Raw genomic sequence first — 22,942 nt, 5'->3', positions numbered from 1 at the left:
CGGAGCAGCTCTTTGAAGCATTCTGAAAGTACAGAGGTAAACTGCATAGCTACTGCAGTATACATGCAATGATACTCACATGCATGTTAAGAACTTTGCTAGTTCTCTGTCTATGTAGCAAGATCATATTTTCTGGGTTCCTTTAATCTTTAGCAACGAAGAGAGCAAGAAATAGGAAGGAAGTTCCTCAGGGTTTAAGCAAGATTCAGACCAATCCAGTACAAGTCTGTATTCAGAGTGGTTGGTAGCGCATAAACATGCATGCAGGTAGACTGTGGGGTTGCTCTCACTTTTCTTTCATGGTTTCTGATTATGTTTCATTAGCTTAATGGGGGGTGCTCCTTATTTGGGAAGGAAGGGTATGACTACTGTTGAGGACTCATATATTCCTTTGCATATCTGCTATCCTTCTGGTCTGTCTTCTCTCTTTTATCTCCTTCCTCTCGCTACGCCACTTCCCATACTTTTTGATGTAATGATCCTGTTTTGGATGGTGGGTGAGAGAATGGGGGTAACAAAATGAACAGAACTTAGCCACTTACCTAATCAATGCCCAGCTAAGCTAAGCCTAAGGCTTATTATCAGCAAAGGAGAACAGACCCTGAGCCTGTTGGTGTAAATAGGGTTGTCAGGTGTCCGGTTTTTGATCAGAACACCCGGTTGAAAAGGGACCCTGGTGGCTCCAGTCCTGCTGACCAGGCCATTAAACGTCCAGTTGGCGCAGGGCTGGCAGCTTCCTAACTGGCTCCACACGACTCCTGAGAAGCAGCAACACATTCCTATGGCCCCTAGGTGGAGGGACGGCCAAAGGGGCTCTGCACGCTGCCCCCGCCCCGAGTGCCAACTCCGCAGCTCCCACTGGCCAGGAACTGCGGCCAATGGGAGCTGTGGGGGCGGCGCCTGTGGGTGGAGGCAGCACGTAGAGACGCCTGGCCGCACCTCTGCCTAGGAGCCAGGGGACATGCCGGCCGCTTCTGGGAGCCGCCTTAGGTAAGCACCACCCGCACTCCCTCCCATACCCTAACCTCCTGCCCCAACCCTGAGCCCCCTCCTGCACCCAAACTACCTCCGAGAGCCCGCACCCCCTCCTGCACCCCAGTCCTCTGCCCCAACTCTGAGCCCCCTCTTTCACCCAACTCTCTCCCAGAGCCCGCACCCCACACCCCCTCCTGCACCCAACCCCCCTGCCTCAGCCCTAAACCCCCTCCCGCAACCAAACTCCCTCCCAGAGCCTGCAGCCCCTCCCACACCCCAACCCTCTGACCCAGACCGGAGCGCTCTCCCACACTCTGAACCCCTTGCCCCCAGCCCAGAGCCCCCTCCTATACTCCACAACCCACATCCCCGCACCCCAGAGCCTGCACCCCTCTGCCAGAACCCTCTCCGCCCCCAAACTCCAACCCGCTGCCTCAGCACTGAGCCCCCTCCCACACCCAAACTCCCTCCCAGAGCCCACACCCCAACCCCATGCTGCACCCCAACCCCCGTCCCAGTCCTGAGCTCCATCCCGCACCCAAGTTCCCTCCTGGGAACTCCGCCCAAACCCAATCCCCTGCCCCAGCTCGGAACTCCCTCACACACTCCAAACCCCTTGGCCCCAGCCCAGAGTCCCCTCCCGCACCCCAAACCCCTCATTTCTGGCCCTACCCCGGAGCCTACACTCCCAGCTGGAGCTCTCACCCCCTCCTGCACCCCAACCCCCTGCCACAGCCCAGTGAAAATGAGCGAGTGAAGGTGGGAGAGAGCAAGTGACAGAGGGAGGGGGATGGAGTGAGCGGGGGTGGAGCCTCAGAGAAGGGGCGGGCAGAGATGAGGTCTTGGGGAAGGGCAGGGGGTGGGGCAAGGGTGTTCAGTTTTGTGCGATTAGAAAGTTGGCAACCCTAGGTGTAACACAGAGAGTAACATTTTCAAAAATGACACAGGCTCTTAGGCCCAGTTCCTCAAAGGTATTTAGGTGTCTAACTCCACTGAAAATACCTTTGAGGACTGGGCCTTCGGGGACTAAGTCCCATTGGCTCCTAAGTAACTTAGGCACATTTGAAAATTTTACCCAGAATCACTTAGGAGGGAGTGGCAAGAGAACTCTACTACCCTTGGTGATCAGGAAAGTGCTATATATTTAAAGATAGATCCCAAACGGCTCTGAGGTACAATATTTCTTTTCGGGCACAACTGTGGTGAATGGCATGAAGCAAAAGCCAAGAAAGCCACATTAAATAAGTACAGAGTGACATACTGCATTGATTCACTACTGAAACTGCTCTAAACCACAGCTCTTGAATAACTCAGAAGGAGTACTGCCAGCTAACAGCGAGGGTTTAGAATGCACAAAGAGAAGAGCTTAAAATAAATGCACCCAAGCAAAATACAGGATAAAAAATTCATTCATTGCATATGGAAAGACTAATGATTGAAGCCAGTTTACATGTTGCGCATAAGGCTGACCAATTCTAGGGACAGTTGGCACAGCATGTAGATAGGATGTATCTTAAACAGTGTATAAGGGAAATAAACTCTTAAACTTCAGGGCATGAGATCACTTCTTTAAGGAAGAAGATTCCCCTATAGGCAGGTTATCCCATTAATGCCTACTACAGTAAATCTTGCACCTTTCTCTGAAGTACCTGGCTCTGGCAACTGTCAGTAACAGGCTACCAGACTATATGGACTACTGGTTGGATCTGGCAGAGGAAGGGATCTGCACCTGCTCAGTAGGTAGGATTTCTGGGCTGCTTGAATGGGCAGGGCGACAGGGAACTTGTGTAAATAAGCCCCTCCAAGCAGGCCATTGTATACCCCCAGCCCTCTCTTTCATGCCTGCTAGGGTTATGGAGAATGCAGCAGTTAGTACACACTTAAGCCTACAGTAACATCTGTGTGGCTCCAGCAGTAATGGGGGCAAAGGAGAATAGGGAGGGTTGTGGAGGGAAGCCTGTACTTTTCCAGAATAAACAGAAAGATTTCCCTTTGTGGGAAGGATCTCTGGAGGAGATGTCACCTTTTCGTCCCCCACTGCCAAATGCTATGGCAAGCTCCCACCAAACAAGCTCTATTTTGGAGGTGTTGGTCAGGGGGACTTCTTTGGTATATATGGTGTCTCCTGACTGCCACTCAGCTGTGAAGAAACCTCCCAGAAACGTTTCACGATCACCTCTGGAGGAATCTTCCCCACCACTAGCCATGATCTTCTTACAGCCCTGTAGCTGCAAAGCTCAGGGGGGTTCCAAAGCTCTTGAAGGCCCTGAACCACAGATGCTGCTAGACCCAGGACAGGAGCCAGAAGTAATCAATACAGTAAAGTTTGATGTCTTGCATTTCCCAATCATAGTCACTACTGAGTGGCATAAATAAAGGTGAGACACATACTAAGTCAAAAGTCTGGTTAGAACTTCATGCATGTTCAGAATTTTTTAAAAATTATTGTACATAATGCAAGAATAAACATACACAGAATGCTTTCCTTTTTGCTTTCAGTCACCCATCTAAATCTGAACCAGGGCCTTAATCAGAAGTAAAATCCATCAATAATGGTGCCTGCCACTTACTTGGCTTAACATTAACGATGACATTCTCGGCCGAGTGCTGAGGTGGGAATCTGCAGTTCTCTCCTGAGCCTTCACTGCTGCCATATTCTATTACTTCCACTTGTCCAAGTGGCACACTCCATTTTAATAAATACCTTAGGCCAGTTGCCATGATGCCACTGCTTTCATACGAAGAGCTGGAAGATGCATAAATTTTTGATTTTTTGAGCACCTGTATGTCTTTCATACGAGTAGTCATTTTATTTACTATTTTGATTTGAAAAATATGCCTACTACATAGGTCTCTGTAACATGTGCAACACTATTTTTAAAAAAATCACACCCATCACATTGAGCAGCATTGCTGTGTCTTTTGCTCTTTACACAACAAACATAATGTAAAGGAACTACACTGGGTACAGTGGGGTCCAGGTAAACATGTTTACTAACTGTATATATCATGCAAGGCCTAGCTACATAGACACACTGCTGCTCAGGCTAGCCTCTGAGGACATTTGGAACACAGATGACAGAGAGGGTCACTAGAGGGCTCACAAACTATTTAAAGTATATTACCCAAGGGATTACCTATCATGCCCTCAAGCTCAGAAGACTTGGACTTTGATGGGTGAACTGAACCTCTCGAGAATGCCCTGCTCCCACCGGTCAAACAGTATTAGATTCTCATCTGACCTCAGCTCTCATGTGTAGGGTTGCCACCTTTCTAACACCACAAAACTGAACATCCCTGCCCCGCCCCTTCTCTGAGGCCCCGCCCCTGCTCACTCCATTCCCCGCCCCCTCCATCACTCACTCTTCCCCACCCTCACTCACTTTCGCCGGGCTTGGGAATGGGGTTGGGGTACGAGAGGGAGTATGGGCTTTGGGCTGGGAGTTCAGGCTCTGCGATGGAGCTGGGGATGAGGGATTTGAGGTGCAGGAGGGGGCTCCGCGCTGGGGCAGGGGGTTGGCGTGCAGCAGGTGAGAACTCTGGTTGGGAGTGCGGGCTCTGGAGTTGGGCTGGGAATGAGGGATTTAGGGTGCAGGAGAGGGCTCCAGGCTGGGGCAGGAGGTTGGGGTACAGGGGGGTGAGACCTCCAGGCTCTGGAGTGGGGCTGGGGATGAGGGGTTTGGGGTGTGAGAGGGGGCTACAGGCTGGGCCAGAGTTGTGGGGCATGGGATCCCAGCAGTGCTTACCACGGCTCTGAGGAAGCGGCTGCCAGATCCCTGCAGCCATGAGGCGCATGGGCAGCCAGGCAGCTCTGCATGGTGCGTGCTGCCTTCGCACCTGCAGGCACTGCCCCTTGAATAACTCAGTTCCCATTGGTCACAGTTTCCAGCCAATGGAAGCTGTGGAGCTGTTACTGAGGGCGGGGGCAGCATGCAGAGCCTCCCAGTCCCTGGCCGCCCCAGTACCAAGGGGCTGCAGGGACCTCGTGGCTGCTTCCAGGAGGACCACGGAGCCAGTGCAGGTAGGGAGCTTGCCTTAGCCCTGGGGCTCAGCTGTGCTGACAACCGGACTTTTAATAGCCCAGTTGGTAGTGCTGACCGAAGGTGCCAGGGTCCTTTTCGACCAGGTGTTCCAGTCAAAAACCAGATGCCTGGCAACCCCACTCGTGTGGCACAATACTATGTCTTTTAGGTTTTTCTTTCCTCTGAAGAAAGGAGATTTATCTTTGTCTCCTCTTCCCTGATGAATCCCATCAGCAGATGTGCCAAGAAATCAAGCTTCATGGATAGGAGGGGATGGGCTAGAGGGGCAGAGAGTGGTCACTATCAGCAGTGTTGTTCCTTTGCCAACCCTACAAGAAACGAGCAAGTATTACATTGATCCTTTATGGATTTAAAATCTATGAAGAAGCCCCAGATCCGGACGCCTCAAAGCTGCAGAATAGTATGGCTCCTGATCTGGATAAACAGCTTGCAGCTGGGCCCATCCCTAAGTGGAATGCACAGCGGTTGGAGGTGGAAAGCCCTATTGTTGATGTGAGAAAAGCCTTTATAAACACATTATTATAGGAAAGGTGTGGGTGGAGAACTTGTGAGAGCTAGTTCAATTCTGAACTGCTAGAGAAAAAATAACCCTGTACATTTTAATGAGACATCTTTTCCTGTGTTAACAAATCCCCATGGCACATGTGTACCACATTAGACAACACCCCCAAGCAGGGAGCTAAGTAATGGTCAAGCCCACAGGAAGAGGAGCATTGTGTTTGATTACTGTAACAATCACCTTAATAGCAAACACAGAGACTCAGCAAAATCATGGACTTTTCACATGAGAAAAGAAAACAGGTTGCATTCTGCCACTTTAGGAACAATTACACAGAATCCAGGACAAGGTGTCACAGGAAGGACTAAAATAGGCAAAAGAAAGCAATTTTCTTTCAGTGAATCACAAGAAAATAGCCAGGTGTGACTGAAGGACTGAATAAAAGGGAAAGGAGAAGAATCACAATTCCTGGTTAATAGGAAAACAGCTTGTGAACATCTGAAGAGCAAAGTGTTATTAAAAGTCACTTTTCACTTGCTGGTATCGTTTGAGACTTAGCACTAGTAAGATTACACAAAACAGGTAAGGAATACTTCATGGTATTCACATTTCAGAAGTGTACTGAAGACATCACATTGGGCTGAGAAAAGCTGCTAGTTTTAGTTTAGTTAGTTAAAGGCAGACAGATAGTTAGAGACGTTCCTTGAGGAAAGAAAGAAAGAACTTAATGGTCTCTCTATATGTTCTCTGTCACCATGCACCCATACACAAAGGGAAAAAAATTACAATACAACCTACATGTTAAAATGTGTGTGACTTGGCACACGTGAAAGTGACAGGCTAATAGCACCAGTTATAGCCAGCAATAGGACAGAAAGCACTATGCAAAAGATACTTTTTTCTAAGCACCTCAATCTTAATCCTTCAGTTTTAGGCTTCAGGGATGAAGGCCTGGCCCAACTGATGTTAATGGGAGCTTTGCTATCGACTCCAATGGTTCCAGGATTTCACCCCAGCTTTTTTATTTTTTAACAGTAAACTCGACCAAATTACAGTTTTGTGTGTGTGTGCATGTGCACACAAAGAATCAACACCAGACTGAGCTCCTATTAACTCACTTTCACCCATTACCTAACTCAAGGCCAACACTCAGGTCTTCAGAGGTGAAGAGTTAGTGCACTAAGCAACCGTGCCACCTAATCTCCACTACAGAGCAAATCTTACCAAGATCTGGAACCTGGACAAATTGCTTCTGTCTATTGGTAATTTTCTGTTTGTACTTTTTTCTAGTGGTTTATCTTAGTTCTTTAAAATACAATCAGGAAGGAACAACAAAGCTACTGGCACATTATTGAAATTTATAGAAACTAGTATCTATGGTTAAAGTTTCCATTAAGAGTCCATTCCAGTTCAAGTTTCCGAGTGATCAGTTCAAACAGCATGAAGTGAGCCTTACCGTGCACTCACTGTTGCACACATCAATACATCGTTCAACATGAAGAGCCGTCGTTCTTTGGTTTTGACAATTTCTCCTTTCTCGTTGTAAACTGTTTCTAACATATCATCAGTCCGTATTAGATATCGGTTTCCACTGCTGAGTAACTGGAGTTTTAAAATGATCAACATATTAATGTATACACAACATAGCCAACATCCACTGCAAAAACAGAAGCAAATATAATGGGCCACCGTATTCTATACCGTATTAAAAGTGTTTATAGGTGGATTTAAGGACATGGATTCAATGTCTTTGTTAAACTCTTAGGACTGATTCCCATTTACATAAAGACCCTTTTACACCCCTCTGGCATAAAATAGGAATTGGGCCCATAGATTTCTACAATTCCTTTCTCTCTACTCCCTTCCAGTCAATTCACATATGCTCTGAGGTGTCAACTATTACAAGGAGGCAAGAAGGAGCAGGAGGAGACAGGGTCATGGCTACTCCCTCTGCCTGCACTGGTCTACAGAGCTGACTGGCAGTTGAGGAAAGCACATAATGCAGTATACAGGCTCCCACTGCGTGCCACAAAGCTGCCACATCTGATAGTACAATGTCACCTGGAACTCCCATTGGGAGCACTGCCCCGCTCTTCCCTGTCCCCAAAGCATGAACCAGTGCCTATTAGGAAAAATTTGTCTCTATGTTTAACTCCTTTAACTACATGTCGATGATCATCATGTTGCTGTTTAGACAAGCTACAGTACAGTGTAAAGATATATAATTAGGAGGAAAGGTTAAAAGCCCTAGGTCAATCCTCTACCTCCAGAGAATCTGGAACTGAAACCAGTGTTCCAGATGCAGCCCTGCTATCGCTGTCAGCAGAGTACACAATTTTTAACCATTTGGCTATACAGGTAAATAAAGCACATCCATGCTTATCCCAATACTGTGATAAATTCAGTGCTTTTTTTCTTTTGAAATATTGATCTTAATGATGCAAAATGCCTATGCTTTGGTTGATTGTTTCCTCTCCAGAAAAATGAGAGGACTTTCTACACCACTTGAGAAAAATATGAGGTGCAGTTAGCATTTTTTTTTCTCAGAATAGGTCTAGGCACTCACCACCCTATACAGATGTATTAAAGACAATAAATCGCAATGAGCAGTAATTCAGGTATGTGATACCTCATCTTCCAGAAAGAACAGAGGCATTTATGATGCACAGTAAGACAAGAAGGTTGTTCCTGTCTCAATTTCTTTTAAATGTATCTCACCATTCTCGTGAGGATATTTCTATTTTACAATCCAAATAACTGAATAATACAGGCAAAACAAGAAACTATTAGATACATCTGTCAGCACATCTGGGACTGCTTTCCTGGGTTGAAATATCAAAGGGAAGAAATGGATCTCTAAATACTTTACACTGCCTATATGGCCAAATCCTGGATCCTGCCATGAAAACAAATTAGGATGTCCTTGTACAGAGGATCTATGTGAAGGTATGAGGTGGGATAAGGAGTTAGCATTCTCCCTTTACCAGACCATAGAACACCATTGGGCTGCTAGTACCTCCGCTAGGCTGCAGCACTGGACACATAATCCTGCTCCCACAGCACACTGTGGTTTTGGCCAGTGGACCTATATTATCCTAGAGATGCCTTACATTTTCCAGCCATTCTATCCCCCAAATCCACGTATGCTTTAAATAGAACCATCACACCAAGGGGTGCAGATTAGGTAGCCACCCCACTAGCGGCTCAGGAGAAGGTAATAAGAAATTTGCAACGTATGAGCTTCCACAGTATAAACTATATTCGGTCCCAACCTTGTTCAGATAACGTTCATTCATGGCTGTTGCGATTTGCTTTATTTCACAGCGCTGATCTGCATCTCTTTTCCTTTCGTTTAATTTCTCTGCCAATGTTTCGAGCTCTGTAAGAGCCATCTGCAGTGGCAGCCTGTCAGGATGCCCTTTAGTAGTATTTTTCAACATATCCTAAAAAAAAAAAAAAAAGGAGCACAGCTATGATTTCTGAGGCACAAGTTAAAGATGGTACATAGTGTTGTCAACTTCTCTCTAAAGTTATTGCATTGCTCTGAAACTGATGACTACTCAGCGATAAGCCCAATGCTGTTAATGACTTCTGATGCAAATAATGGAACACTTTGGAATCTTCATCCCATTGGATCCTTGGTTGGCTGAATATTCTAATTGCTCTTCAAAGAGATGTTAGCCTGTGAAGTTTATTTTCCAGTAAGTAGGTAAGGAGAAGGGAGTTCAAATTGAAGAAAAATATAAAAGATACAAATGACATTAAAGAAACAGTTTGAAAATCAACATGCATTATAATATGTAGATACCTGTATCCAATAAACCTGAAAAACTTTCCCAACCTTTAATTTAATGTAAGGTCATACTGAAACTATTTCTCATCATTATCCTTATTATTATTTACTAAATGAGAACAATGAGCTTAATGCTGTATGAAATACAGTGGAGGAAACAGTGCCTGCTCTATGGATCTTGAAATAATTTCTGAACATTTCCATATTTGAGGCATACACTGAAATCATTTGGGCAGTTTCCCTTTGCCGACAATTCTCAGACATTCCTATATACCCACTATTACTTCTTATCAAACTGCCCCATCTCCTCCACTGCATCAATGATGCTAGCCTGTCTGTCCATTGGTGAACTCCTTCCCTCAACCATCATTCCACACTTACACATGGCCTACCATCCTCAAACCAGTCTTCCTCTAGAAGAAATTAACCAACTGATCATGGCTAGTGGGATGGAACTGGAGCTGCTCTGTAATAATTTAATAATACTGTATGTTGAGTCAATTATTGGGATGTCCACTGTACAAATATATTAGTTCAGTTTACTAGGGGGCTGTAAGGAAAAATAAACAGGAAGAAAATGGAAAGGCTCAAGATAAACCACTTCCCTGCAAAAACTTGAGGCTTCTTAAGAGACACTGTCAAGATAGAAAAAGGCTTGGGAGCCAAAAGATCAAAAGAACTATAGCAGTTTAAGAAGGAACATTTTCTCAAAGAGAGTGGAGATGTTCAGGGGATACAGGCAGAGACAGACGCAACTGCTGGGGGTGTGAAGTAGTTATGCCTTTGTAGGGTACCATCAGAGAATGGTAAGCCTTTGGGTGAAATAGACATGCATGTGGACTGTTATTTTAAAATCCTTTTTGTCTAAATGCTTTGTTCCTACAGCAAAATAAACATTTTTTTGTTTTAAGAAGGATGTTTGATCACTGTACAGACATCATAAAGACTCCCAAAGAGAAGAACCACTAGTGTTCAAACTCCACAAAGAACAATTGGCCCTTACCTGAATGTAGTGTATTTTGCCCTTTAAAACAACAGCTGTACACAAATACATGGCACAACTGTTTTTTAATCAGGGATACCTAAAGAAATATTTATTGACATGCAAAGGTAAAGTACCAAGCTCTAGTAACTTTTCCTTCAGTAGATCCTCACAAGTCAAACCAAGAGATTACTAAAGCTGGATGAAATTTTTCAGACAAAGTTTGTTTTTTGTTTTTGCCAAAAAATAAAGATTTGCATTGGCCCAAACAGTTGGTGAATGTGTGTCAACTTTGCCAAATTGTTTTGGCTGAAGAAAAAACAAAGATTTGAAAAAAGCTAAAAAGTTTCATTCTGACATTTTCAAAACAAAACATTTTGACTTTTTGATTTGAAATGACATTTTGTTTTGATTTTTATCTCAATTTTATCTTAACAATTTCAGAAGATAAAAAACCCTCTCAAAAAACAAACTGAAATATTTCATTTTGGGTTGAAGAAGGCGTTTTATTTGACTCAAGGTGTATTTATTTATTTATTTATTTTAACTTTTTGGCTTGCTGAAATTTTTTTAAAAAATTTAGTTTTGAGCTGACTTGAAACAAACAAAAAATCAGTTAACCTCATAGCTCTCATTACTACATATTTAATTTTTCACTTGTTTGATCCCAAGACTCAAAAACAACTCCAATTTTAATATATTGCTACAGTCTAACATAGATCCCACAGAATCCCCCCAGAGGCTGAGTACTAAGAGAATACAAAAGAAGCATTTATCAGCTAAGCCTCATTGGTAAATATTGTTTACCTGAAGCAGAAGAATGAACTGTGGAAAGCGCTGTATGGGTTTCATCATTAAACCATAGAGGGTAATTCGATCAGGGCTCGACTCCTGGCATTGCTGAAATGAGAAAGTCACTGCATTTGCTCATGTTAGTAGATTTCTATTATTGTCTTTCAGAAACTTAAAATGTTTGCCAGGATTTCTTTATATCAATAACTTTCTTTGTACCAGGAATACAACAAAAATTTCACAAACTCATTTAGAAGTATTAGTTAGGCTTCTGTGAAAAATCTTACCATTTAATTTGTCATAATGGCAAGTGAAAAAAAAAGAAAACTTCCTCCTCAAAAACAAGGAAAGGGACAAATCCCAACAGTACAAGAGTAGCTGAAATGGGAAACTAAATTCTGTTTGAACTAAGCACATTTCTACTTGCCTAAACAATAGATTTAAGCATGAGCTTAACTTTAAGCATGCAAGTGTTCCCATTCACTTGTTCCATGTCTTAAATTTAACCATAAAAGTAACTGCTTTGTTGGATCATGGCCTTACATTCTACAATGGCTGTTCTCTGTCATGGGATCTGGGGTAAAACCCTACCAGCTGATGCAGTACTATCTATATTTATTCATGTGTTTTGGTATTTTAAAAGAGAAATTCTAGGGAAAACTCTCAATCTCAAAATGTATGTAAACACAAAGTAAAGTCCATAGTTATCTTTATATAACATCAAAGGACACCAAGGGAAAGGAGGAAAAAAACAGATTTGTCATTTTGTTAGTTCTGTGCATGCTCAGGAGGCAGGTTGTTATTACAGCTGGTTGACAAACGGGGAAAATGTCATGATTTTTAAAGATTTTTCTCATTTTTTTCAAAATGCTGAAATATTTTCAACACTGTGTATTTGGTCCAAAACCGTGGGGAAGGGGGGGAATCATAAGAACAGCCATACTGGGTCAGACCAATGGTATCCTGTCTTCCAACAGCGGCCAATGCCAGGTGTCCCAGAGGGAATAAACAGAACAGGTAATCAAGTGATCTATCCCCTGTCATTCATTCCCAGCTTCTGGCAAGTATTATATCAGCATTTCAAAATGCAAATAATGTTGAACAGCTCAAGTACTTATACTGGTGCCCATCATTACAGTGCTGACCTGCAACCACTCCTGTGCCCCCTAGCTCCGACCTTCTAAAATCCACACTTTTGCCTGACCAGAATTGAAGATTATGGTCCCAAATCTGCAGTCCTCACTCAGGCAAACATCCCACTGAAGTCAGACTGAAGAGACTGAGAGCTACTAGCCCTGTGTGTTCTGTTACTATGCCCAGAAAGGTTCAGAGTGAGTTTTAATTTAAGACTTTTATATACAATGTAGCTAATGCATAAACTTTGTCGAAAGATGAGGCCTCAGCTTGTGACCTTAGCTAATGTTCATCTAACATGCAAGAGAATCCCAACAGCTTGCCAAGCACAGTCATTCGGAAGATCAATAAAACTGAGGTGCACGGCACAATATTCCTCGGAGCTAAAATCATGTCATCCTCCTGCAACACTAGAATTGTGGGTGAGCTTTGTTCTCTTTGAATTTCATCAGAATCTACACACCACGGGGCCAAATTTTTCTCTAACTCATCTTGTGCTTTGTTATTTTCTTCAGCTTTCTTTCAAGCTTAAATGCACTCACCTTTAAAAAATCTAGAAAGGCAGGCTTTGTGGCACATGTTTTCTTGAGAATCCCCACGGCTGTACTGAAGTTATTTACATACTCACTGTATGCATCTAGAACCATGGATTTAGAAAACTGAAACGCAGAGAAGACAAACCTCAGTCATCAACAGGAAATCCAGCTGAAGACAGGCTCATTTTTATTTTTGACATCTAGGTGCCTGGTGCTGTGAGGAGCTGAGTGCTCCACACAGGAGTTGCTGAATACCTTAAACTTCTATTGAGTCCATAGTTGGAACTAACCAGTTAACTCCTGATAAGCTACAACATACAAATGCATTAAATGCAGAGTTAAAGTTGTAAGTTTGCAAAACTTATGTCAAGGTTCCTCCCCCACTCTGAACTCTAGGGTACAGATGTGGGGACCTGCATGAAAAACCTCCTAAGCTTATCTTTACCAGCTTAGGTCAAAACTTCCCCAAGGTAACAAATATTACCCCCGTTATCCTTGGAATGGCCGCTACCACCACCAAACTAATACTGGTTACTGGGGAAGAGCTGTTTGGACGCGTCCTTCCCCCCAAAATACTTCACAAAACCTTGCACCCCACTTCCTGGACAAGGTTTGGTAACAAGCCTCACCAATTTGCATAGGTGACCACAGACCCAGACCCTTGGATCTTAAGAACAATGAACAATCCTCCCAACACTTGCACCCCCCCCTTTCCTGGGAAATGTTGGATAAAAAGCCTCACCAATTTACATAGGTGACCACAAACCCAAACCCTTGGATCTGAGAACAATGAAAAAGCATTCAGTGTTTTACAAGAAGACTTTTAATAAAAAAATAGAAGTAAATAGAAATAAAGAAATCCCCCCTGTAAAATCAGGATGGTAGATATCTTACAGGGTAATTAGATTCAAAAACATAGAGAACCCCTCTAGGCAAAACCTTAAGTTACAAAAAAGATACACAGACAGAAATAGTTATTCTATTCAGCACAATTCTTTTCTCAGCCATTTAAAGAAATCATAATCTAACACATACCTAGCTAGATTACTTACTAAAAGTTCTAAGACTCCATTCCTGTTCTGTCCCTGGCCAAGATGACTACAGACAGACACAGAAACCCTTTGTTTTCTCTCCCTCCTCCCAGCTTTTGAAAGTATCTTGTCTCCTCATTGGTCATTTTGGTCAGGTGCCAGCGAGGTTACCTTTAGCTTCTTAACCCTTTACAGGTGAGAGGAGCTTTCCCCTGGCCAGGAGGGATTTCAAAGGGGTTTACCCTTCCCTTTATATTTATGACACGCCCCCCAAATCTCAGCTAGGGTGAAACACTGGCTGGGATTTCTTCCTAGAGCTCTAGGGAAACAGAGTTAATAAGACACATGCATCTCTAAATATACTACCAAGTACATAAAGACTAACAATATTTTCCACATCTCAAGGACGATTTTAACCAGTTGATTCTGGGAAACTTTCACGGGAGAGTGCATCAGCCACTTTGTTAGAAGCTCCTGAGATGTGTTGGATGTCGAAATCAAAATCTTGGAGAGCTAAACTCCACCGAAGAAGTTTTCTGTTAGTTTCTTTGACGGTGTGAAGCCACTTTAGTGCAGCATGGTCGGTTTGCAGGTGGAAACGCCGTCCCCAAACATATGGGCGTAGCTTTTCCAGAGCGTAGACAATGGCATAACATTCTTTTTCAGTGACTGACCAGTTGCTTTCCCTCTCAGACAGTTTTTTGCTGAGAAACACTACAGGGTGGAATTCTTGATCAGGTCCTTTCTGCATTAAAACTGCTCCCACACCACGCTCGGATGCATCTGTGGTTACTAGGAACGGTTTGTCAAAGTCTGGGGCCCTTAGTACAGGGTCAGACATGAGTGTCGCTTTAAGCTTGTTAAAGGCCTTCTGACACTTTCCGGTCCACTGAACAGCATTTGGCTGTTTCTTTTTGGTTATGTCTGTCAGTGGGGCAGCGATTTGGCTGTAGTGCGGTACAAATCGTCTGTAATAACCGGTCAAGCCTAAGAAGGATTGAACCTGTTTCTTTGACTTTGGGACAGGCCACTTTTGGATAGCATCCACTTTGGCCTGTAGGGGGCTGATAGTTCCTTGACCCACCTGGTGTCCAAGGTAAGTCACTCTGTTTAGGCCTATTTGACACTTCTTAGCCTTAACAGTTAGTCCTGCCTCCCTTATGCGCTCAAGGACTTTTTGTAGATGTTCCAGGTGGTCTGCCCAGGAATCCGAAAATATGGCCACATCGTCAAGGTAGGCGACTGCATATTCTCCTAATCCCGCTAGGAGACCATCTACAAGTCTTTGGAAAGTGGCGGGTGCATTTCGCAGCCCGAAAGGGAGTACATTAAATTCATACAGCCCGAGATGTGTGATGAAGGCTGACCTTTCCTTGGCAGATTCATCTAGCGGTACCTGCCAGTACCCCTTGGTTAAGTCCAAGGTGGAGATGAACTGGGCCCTTCCCAGTTTCTCTAATAGTTCATCTGTGCGTGGCATGGGATAGTTGTCTGGGCGAGTTACAGCATTTAGCTTACGGTAGTCCACGCAAAAACGTATTTCCCCATCTGGTTTGGGAACTAGAACCACTGGAGATGCCCATGCACTTTCAGAGGGGCGGATTACACCCATCTGTAACATATCCTGGATCTCCCGTTCTATAGCAGTTTTAGCTTGAGGAGACACCCGGTAAGGGTGGACCCTAATTGGGTGAGCATTACCTGTGTCAATGGAGTGGTATGCCCGTTCAGTCAGTCCTGGGGTGGCTGAGAACGTTGGCGCGTAGCTAGTGCACAGCTCCTGGATCTGCTGTCGCTGCATACGCCCAAGGGTCATGGAGAGGTTCACCTCTTCCACACCACCAGCACATTTCCCTTCGTAATAGACACCTTCAGGCCACTCAGCGTCGTCTCCTCCCTGGGCTGTAAACTGACAAACCTTTAATTCTCTGGAATAAAAGGGCTTTAGAGAATTAATATGGTACACCTTAGGCTTTCGGTTGGAGGTGGGGAATGCTATGAGATAATTAACAGCTCCCAGGCGCTCCTGGACCGTGAATGGCCCTTCCCATGATGCTTCCATTTTATGGGCCTGGAGTGCCTTTAAGACCATGACCTGGTCTCCTACTTTGAAGGAACGCTCTCTGGCATGTTTATCATACCAGGCTTTTTGCTCTTTTTGAGCATCCTGTAAGTTTTCTCTAGCAAGGGCTAAAGAGGTTCGGAGGGTGTTTTGTAGGTTGGTTACAAAGTCCAGAATGTTAGTTCCTGGAGAAGGTGTAAATCCCTCCCATTGCTGCTTCACCAACTGCAATGGCCCCTTAACCTCACGGCCATATACAAGTTCAAATGGGGAAAACCCTAAACTGGGATGTGGTACAGCTCTGTAGGCAAAGAGCAACTGCTGCAATACTAGGTCCCAATCATTGGAGTGCTCATTTACGAATTTACGTATCATGGCCCCCAAAGTTCCATTAAACTTCTCCACCATGCCATTTGTTTGATGATGGTAAGGAGTGGCAACCAAGTGATTTACCCCATGAGCTTCCCAAAGGTTTTTCATAGTTCCTGCCAGGAAATTAGTCCCTGCATCTGTGAGGATGTCGGAGGGCCAACCTACCCTGGCAAAAATGTCTGCTAGTGCCTGGCACACACTTTTAGCCCTGGTGTTGCTTAGAGCTACTGCTTCCGGCCATCGGGTGGCAAAATCCATGAAAGTCAGTATGTACTGCTTTCCTCTGGGTGTCTTTTTCGGAAAAGGACCCAGAATATCCACAGCTACTCGCTGAAATGGAACTTCAATGATGGGGAGTGGCTGGAGAGGAGCTTTGACCTGGTCTTGGGGTTTTCCCACCCTTTGGCACACCTCACAAGACTGGACATAGGTAGAAACATCCTTGCCCATTCCCTCCCAGTGGAATGACCCCCCCAAACGGTCTTTGGTCCTGTTCACCCCAGCATGGCCACTAGGGTGATCATGGGCTAAGCTCAAGAGCTTGGCCCGGTATTTAGTTGGAACTACCAACTGTCTCTGAGGATGCCAGTCTTCCTGGTGTCCCCCAGAAAGAGTTTCCTTGTATAAAAGTCCTCTTTCTACAACAAACCTGGATCGATTAGAAGAGCTGAGAGGCGGTGGGTTGCTCCGTGCCGCCGTCCAAGCTCTCTGGAGGCTTTCATCTGCTTCCTGTTCGGTCTGGAACTGTTCCCTTGATGCTGGAGACATCAGTTCCTCATGGGATTGTGGACCTAGGCTTGGTCCCTCTGGAAGCGATATAGGGGATGGAGCTGTTTCTGTTGACTGTGAACCGCTCTCCGCTGGTGCACTATGTTGGAATTCAGGCTCCGGCTGAGCCTCTTGTGTAGGGTTATCGGCTGCTGCCAGTTCAGGTTCGGTGGGGCCCTCTGGTGTTGAGGTTGCAAGTACTGGATTCAGTGCTGGCACGGGGTCTGGTGTTGGTTGTTTGGCTGGTTCCGGTTCTGGGACTGGTTCCGTCTGGGTCTCTGGGACTGGATCCACTACTGCTGTTGCAGACATTGGCCTGGGGTCCGGGTCCATCACCTCTGACCGGGCCCTGATAGAAGTTTCCGGAACAGAGCTAGGCCTCACGGCTTGTTTAGCCTGGCTGCGGGTGACCGTTCCCACCCTCTTGGCCTGCTTCACGTGATTGGCCAAGTCTTCCCCCAACAGCATGGGGATGGGATAATCATCATAGACTGCAAAAGTCCACATTCCTGACCAGCCCTTGTACTGGACAGGCAACTTGGCTGTAGGCAAATTGAAAGAGTTGGACTTGAAGGGTTGAATCGTCACTTGGATCTCTGGGTTGATTAAATTGGGGTCCACTAAGGAAGCATGGATAGCTGACACTTGTGCTCCGGTGTCCCTCCACGCGGTGACCTTCTTCCCACCCACACTCACAGTTTCCCTCCGCTCCAAGGGTACCTGGGAGGTATCTGGGCCTGTGGACCTCTGGTGTGATTCCGGTGCAATGAACTGTAATCTGTTGGGGTTCTTGGGGCAGTTGGCCTTTACATGCCCCAGCTCGTTACACTTAAAACATCGTCCAGCTGACGGGTCACTGGGGCGAGAAGGGTTGCTGGAGAACGGGGTGGTGGGACGATAAGGGGTCTGGAGGGTTCTTTGGGAGGTAGGTGGGGCTTTGGGCGGCCCCCGGTAATAGGGTGTGGTCTGGGGTGGTCCCTTCTGGTCTCCGCTCCAACTGCGACCAGTTTTCTTCTTCTCTGCCACCTCCACCCATCTGGCTCCAATCTCTCCTGCCTCAATTACAGTTTTGGGTTTCCCATCTAGGATGTATCTTTCTATTTCCTCAGGAACACCCTCTAAGAATTGTTCCATTTGCATTAGGAAGGGCAAATTTACTGGAGATTCAACACTTGCTCCTGATATCCAGGCATCCCAATGTTTTACAATGTGGTAGGCATGTCGGGTAAATGACATGTCTGGTTTCCACCTTAGGGCTCTGAACCTCCGACGAGACTGCTCGGGTGTTATCCCCATTCTGACTCTCGCCTTGGATTTAAACAGTTCATACTTGTTCATGTGTTCTTTAGGCATTTCAGCTGCCACCTCAGCTAAGGGTCCACTGAGCTGCGGCCTCAGCTCTACCATGTATTGGTCAGTAGAGATGTTGTACCCAAGGCAGGCCCTTTCGAAGTTTTCTAAGAAGGCCTCAGTATCATCACCTGCCTTGTAGGTGGGGAACTTTCTGGGATGGGAAGTGGTACCTGGAGAAGGATTGCTAGGGTTTGTTGGTATATTCTGCTGGGCCTTTATCCTCTCCATCTCCTCCACATGCTTCCTCTCTTTTTCCTTCTCCTCCTCCTTCAGCCGCATGAGTTCTATCTGTCTTTCATGTTCCCTTTGTTTTTCCTCAGCCTGAAATTTGGCTAATTCCAGCTGTAGTCGAGCTGAGGATTTGGCCATTCTAACCTCTCTGTTTTTAACTAACTTTACACCCGAGGTTTAGAAATAAACAAACAAAACTTGGCTGTAAAATTTTGCTGTGCTGGAATAGAATACCTATTCTCTGATAGTGATTGTCAGCCTACAGAAAAAGACAATTCCCTTGTCTCTGCTCTGGGCCCAAATTAAAGCAAAAAACCTCCAACTACTCGGAAAACTGCTTACCCAGCCCAAAGAAAAAAATTTCTTTTCAAACCTGTGCTCCTTGTAAAACAAAAAAAAATCAAAATCCTAAAAAAAACCCTGCCACTTTTGTCTCCAGGCAAATGGGTAGAGCACACACCCCCTATTTACTTTTAGGAAGAAAAGAAAAAAAAAACCTCTGGGTTGGAAGACTGTGAATTTCCCTGCAGGAGTTAAGTACCCTGCCTCCAGGCAAGAAAACCTGCAATTCACAAGATAATCCCCTTTTGTCTCTGCTTGGCCACAAAGCAGAGAGAAACCAAGCTGCTTTCAGTTTCAAAGCTGCCTTCTGGACTTCCTAAAAATTCCTTTTTAAAATCTGTATTTCTAGTTCAAAAAATCTCAACTGGATCTCAAAATGATTTCAGGTTAATCCCACCACTGTGCCACCATGTCAAGGTTCCTCCCCCACTCTGAACTCTAGGGTACAGATGTGGGGACCTGCATGAAAAACCTCCTAAGCTTATCTTTACCAGCTTAGGTCAAAACTTCCCCAAGGTAACAAATATTACCCCCGTTATCCTTGGAATGGCCGCTACCACCACCAAACTAATACTGGTTACTGGGGAAGAGCTGTTTGGACACGTCCTTCCCCCCAAAATACTTCACAAAACCTTGCACCCCACTTCCTGGACAAGGTTTGGTAACAAGCCTCACCAATTTGCATAGGTGACCACAGACCCAGACCCTTGGATCTTAAGAACAATGAACAATCCTCCCAACACTTGCACCCCCCCCTTTCCTGGGAAATGTTGGATAAAAAGCCTCACCAATTTACATAGGTGACCACAAACCCAAACCCTTGGATCTGAGAACAATGAAAAAGCATTCAGTGTTTTACAAGAAGACTTTTAATAAAAAAATAGAAGTAAATAGAAATAAAGAAATCCCCCCTGTAAAATCAGGATGGTAGATATCTTACAGGGTAATTAGATTCAAAAACATAGAGAACCCCTCTAGGCAAAACCTTAAGTTACAAAAAAGATACACAGACAGAAATAGTTATTCTATTCAGCACAATTCTTTTCTCAGCCATTTAAAGAAATCATAATCTAACACATACCTAGCTAGATTACTTACTAAAAGTTCTAAGACTCCATTCCTGTTCTGTCCCTGGCCAAGATGACTACAGACAGACACAGAAACCCTTTGTTTTCTCTCCCTCCTCCCAGCTTTTGAAAGTATCTTGTCTCCTCATTGGTCATTTTGGTCAGGTGCCAGCGAGGTTACCTTTAGCTTCTTAACCCTTTACAGGTGAGAGGAGCTTTCCCCTGGCCAGGAGGGATTTCAAAGGGGTTTACCCTTCCCTTTATATTTATGACAACTTATGAATTGTAAAATGTATGGTTCTAGTAGCCACTTCAGCTCAGCCACATTAAATATATGGGACAAAGTGGAGAGACAACTGCCCAGAAAGGCAAGTGGAGATTCCTCTGATGTACCTGGGGTGCCTTAGAGCACTATGCATTGCAGCATTTACATCTCCTGTGCAAAGGAGGGGATGTCTAGGGGGAGTGGAGGCAAGAGGAGCAGAGCTAACATGTGCTGAACTCCAACTGATGGAGTCAGCTTTAATACAATCCCTTAGGCTGCTCTAAGTTAAACCAGAGGTTGGTTCAGCCCCTTGTTGGGCTGAGGATTGGGGTAGCTACTTTCCTGCATATCCACTCCCCACCCTTTCCTGCACCAAGCTCAACTTGGACAGACTTGGGAGTCTAGGCCATGGTCTGCAGTATTTCTAGCTATAGTTCAAGTTGCAGTGGGGGAGGTTTAGGTTGGATATTAGGAAAAACTTTTTCACTAGGAGGGTGGTGAAACACTGGAATGCGTTACCTAGGGAGGTGGTAGAATCTCCTTCCTTAGAGGTTTTTAAGGTCAGGCTTGACAAAGCCCTGGCTGGGATGATTTAATTGGGAATTGGTCCTGCTTTGAGCAGGGGGTTGGACTAGATGACCTTCTGGGGTCCCTTCCAACCCTGATATTCTATGATTCTATGATTCTATAAGCAAATCTGCTAAGGGCCATTCCATGCTCTCCTGTTCTTCAGAGGTGTCAAGCACCTGCAGCTCATGTTGATTTTGGTGGATTTGTGCAGGCCCAGCATCTCTGTAAACAAAGCCACTTATTTAGATGCCTAAATGCGGATTTAGGTGGCTAACATGAGGCACATATGTTTGAAAATATTAGCCAAAGCTCTTTCACTTGCAACCAACCAAACAGAAGACATGAGTTGGTGTCAATGTAGTTGTCCTAATGGGTACATGGGCTATTACAAAAGCCACCAGCAGTGGGGAACATAGGAAAATAATAGGGTATCCAAATTAGATAGAGAAGTACATAGACATATCAACAATTAAAAAAAAATCGACATTTTTCATGCCTCTGCTCACATGTATTTACTTACTGAAGCAACAAAGACGTCTCCAATCATTTCAACAGAATCCCACTCAGAGACACGGCTGGCCAATGCTATCTGAAACATTGAATGGCACTGAAGAATCTCCTTAATACGATAAAAGACCATTTTGAGTTTTCTTTCACTCAGTAGCTTTGGTTCCATTTCTGAGAGAGGCTTCTCATATTGCTGAGCAAAGAAAACAGATTCATTCAAACAACCCAAAAAAAATTAGAGTTTAACATCAAAAAGTAAACCTATGCCAAATCCTGACTTATAGTCAAAAGAAAACACATTTGATCTGATGCCCCTCTAACATTATGCATATGATTCACAGTATAATTAATGAATAATTCTTTGAGGATTTGGTTCCTTTCCAAATAGTAAAAGGCAAAAAATATTTAGATACCTCCAGAATTCTTTTGAGAGCATCCACATAATTCTTCTCACTGTCAACCACAGAGCCCAGAATATATCTTCTCACAACCTGTTCAAAGTGATAAAAGTTAAACTGTCAAACTTAAAGTAGTTGATGCTCCCCTCATTTCTGGGACTTGTTGAAAATAATGATGATTACGAACAGATATGTGGAGTTTGTTTACTAAATTCTTTTTTGTTTTCTAGTCTGAAATAGCTAACTTCGGGGGGGGGGGGGGTACGACACAGTTGATCCAGTTGTCCCTATATCTAAAATGGAAACAGAGTTAAGAGTATTAGGCAAAATCACAGACTCATATTAAACGTTAACCATAAAGTTCTTACACTGATAAATCAACCCTTGTATTATATGTCAAGCTAAAGTATTCCTGACATTGGAACTATAATAAAATAAATGTCATATCTCTTCAGAAATTCATGAAACTTACTATTACTCTAATTATGTTTTAAATTGTGCATGAAATACTATAATAGCAGTAGTCATATGTGTTTTCTTTTTTGACTGTCTCATTTTAAAGGTTCACTTTTAAAATATGGCCTCTTATTTCCTACCCACAATTTTTGGGGTACAATTAGCTGTGGGCACAGATGGTGATAGAACCTTAGCTACTTGATATACAGATGCAACATAGTTGGCCAGTTTTCAAAATCAGGCTTCAAGTGTCACGTTTTTGTTGTTTTACATCTTCATAACATAGTAACACTGATTTAGAGAAAAAAAATCCAGTGACAGACTCTTGAAGATAAGGACTTATAAACAACAGTGAAAAAGTATTGGTGTAGGGTCAGTGCTTTGTTCCCATTACCTTGACTGTGCTACTTTACATGAGGAAAAACATACTTCTTTATTCTCATACAGTGTAACAGGATTGTAATAGGTTCCATGATATAGATATATATTAATACCTAGTCCTGCCATGAGTGCAGGGGACTGGACTAGATGACCTCTCGAGGTCCCTTCAAGTCCTATGATTCTATGACTAATTTCCATTGAATTTTTCTCCAAAGCATGTTGTGTTTTGTGACTTTAACTATAATAATTTTCTGACATGTATCAAACCCAGTGGTACATAAAACATAATGCGGTACATAAAATATCAGTGCTTACATATCATTGTGATAGACATCTTATTAATGCCTAATACAGACAGATATCTAGGAGACACTAACAAGAGCTC

At 44.2% G+C, this 22,942-nt stretch overlaps 1 protein-coding gene across 8 annotated transcripts in view; it reads right to left on the bottom strand.

Annotated features, from left to right (window-relative positions):
* Positions 1 to 22,942, bottom strand: part of ARHGEF10 (Rho guanine nucleotide exchange factor 10) — a 192,144-nt gene that overhangs the window by 76,517 nt on the left and 92,685 nt on the right. For all 8 annotated transcript variants that reach the window (XM_084624285.1, XM_084624281.1, XM_084624278.1 and 5 more), the window contains 7 exons: positions 21,736 to 21,813; positions 21,336 to 21,515; positions 12,761 to 12,877; positions 11,100 to 11,192; positions 8,790 to 8,960; positions 6,974 to 7,119; positions 3,546 to 3,721 (listed from right to left, as the gene is read on the bottom strand). In XM_084624285.1, the coding sequence (XP_084480411.1) occupies positions 3,546 to 3,721; positions 6,974 to 7,119; positions 8,790 to 8,960; positions 11,100 to 11,192; positions 12,761 to 12,877; positions 21,336 to 21,515; positions 21,736 to 21,813 (961 nt within the window). The remainder of the gene's footprint in view (positions 1 to 3,545; positions 3,722 to 6,973; positions 7,120 to 8,789; positions 8,961 to 11,099; positions 11,193 to 12,760; positions 12,878 to 21,335; positions 21,516 to 21,735; positions 21,814 to 22,942) is intronic.

The sequence above is a fragment of the Lepidochelys olivacea genome (genome assembly GCF_965140295.1).
Source record: "Lepidochelys olivacea isolate rLepOli2 genome assembly, chromosome: 3".
Lineage (NCBI taxonomy): Eukaryota > Metazoa > Chordata > Testudines > Cheloniidae > Lepidochelys > Lepidochelys olivacea.
This window is presented reverse-complemented; position numbering and strand designations above follow the sequence as displayed.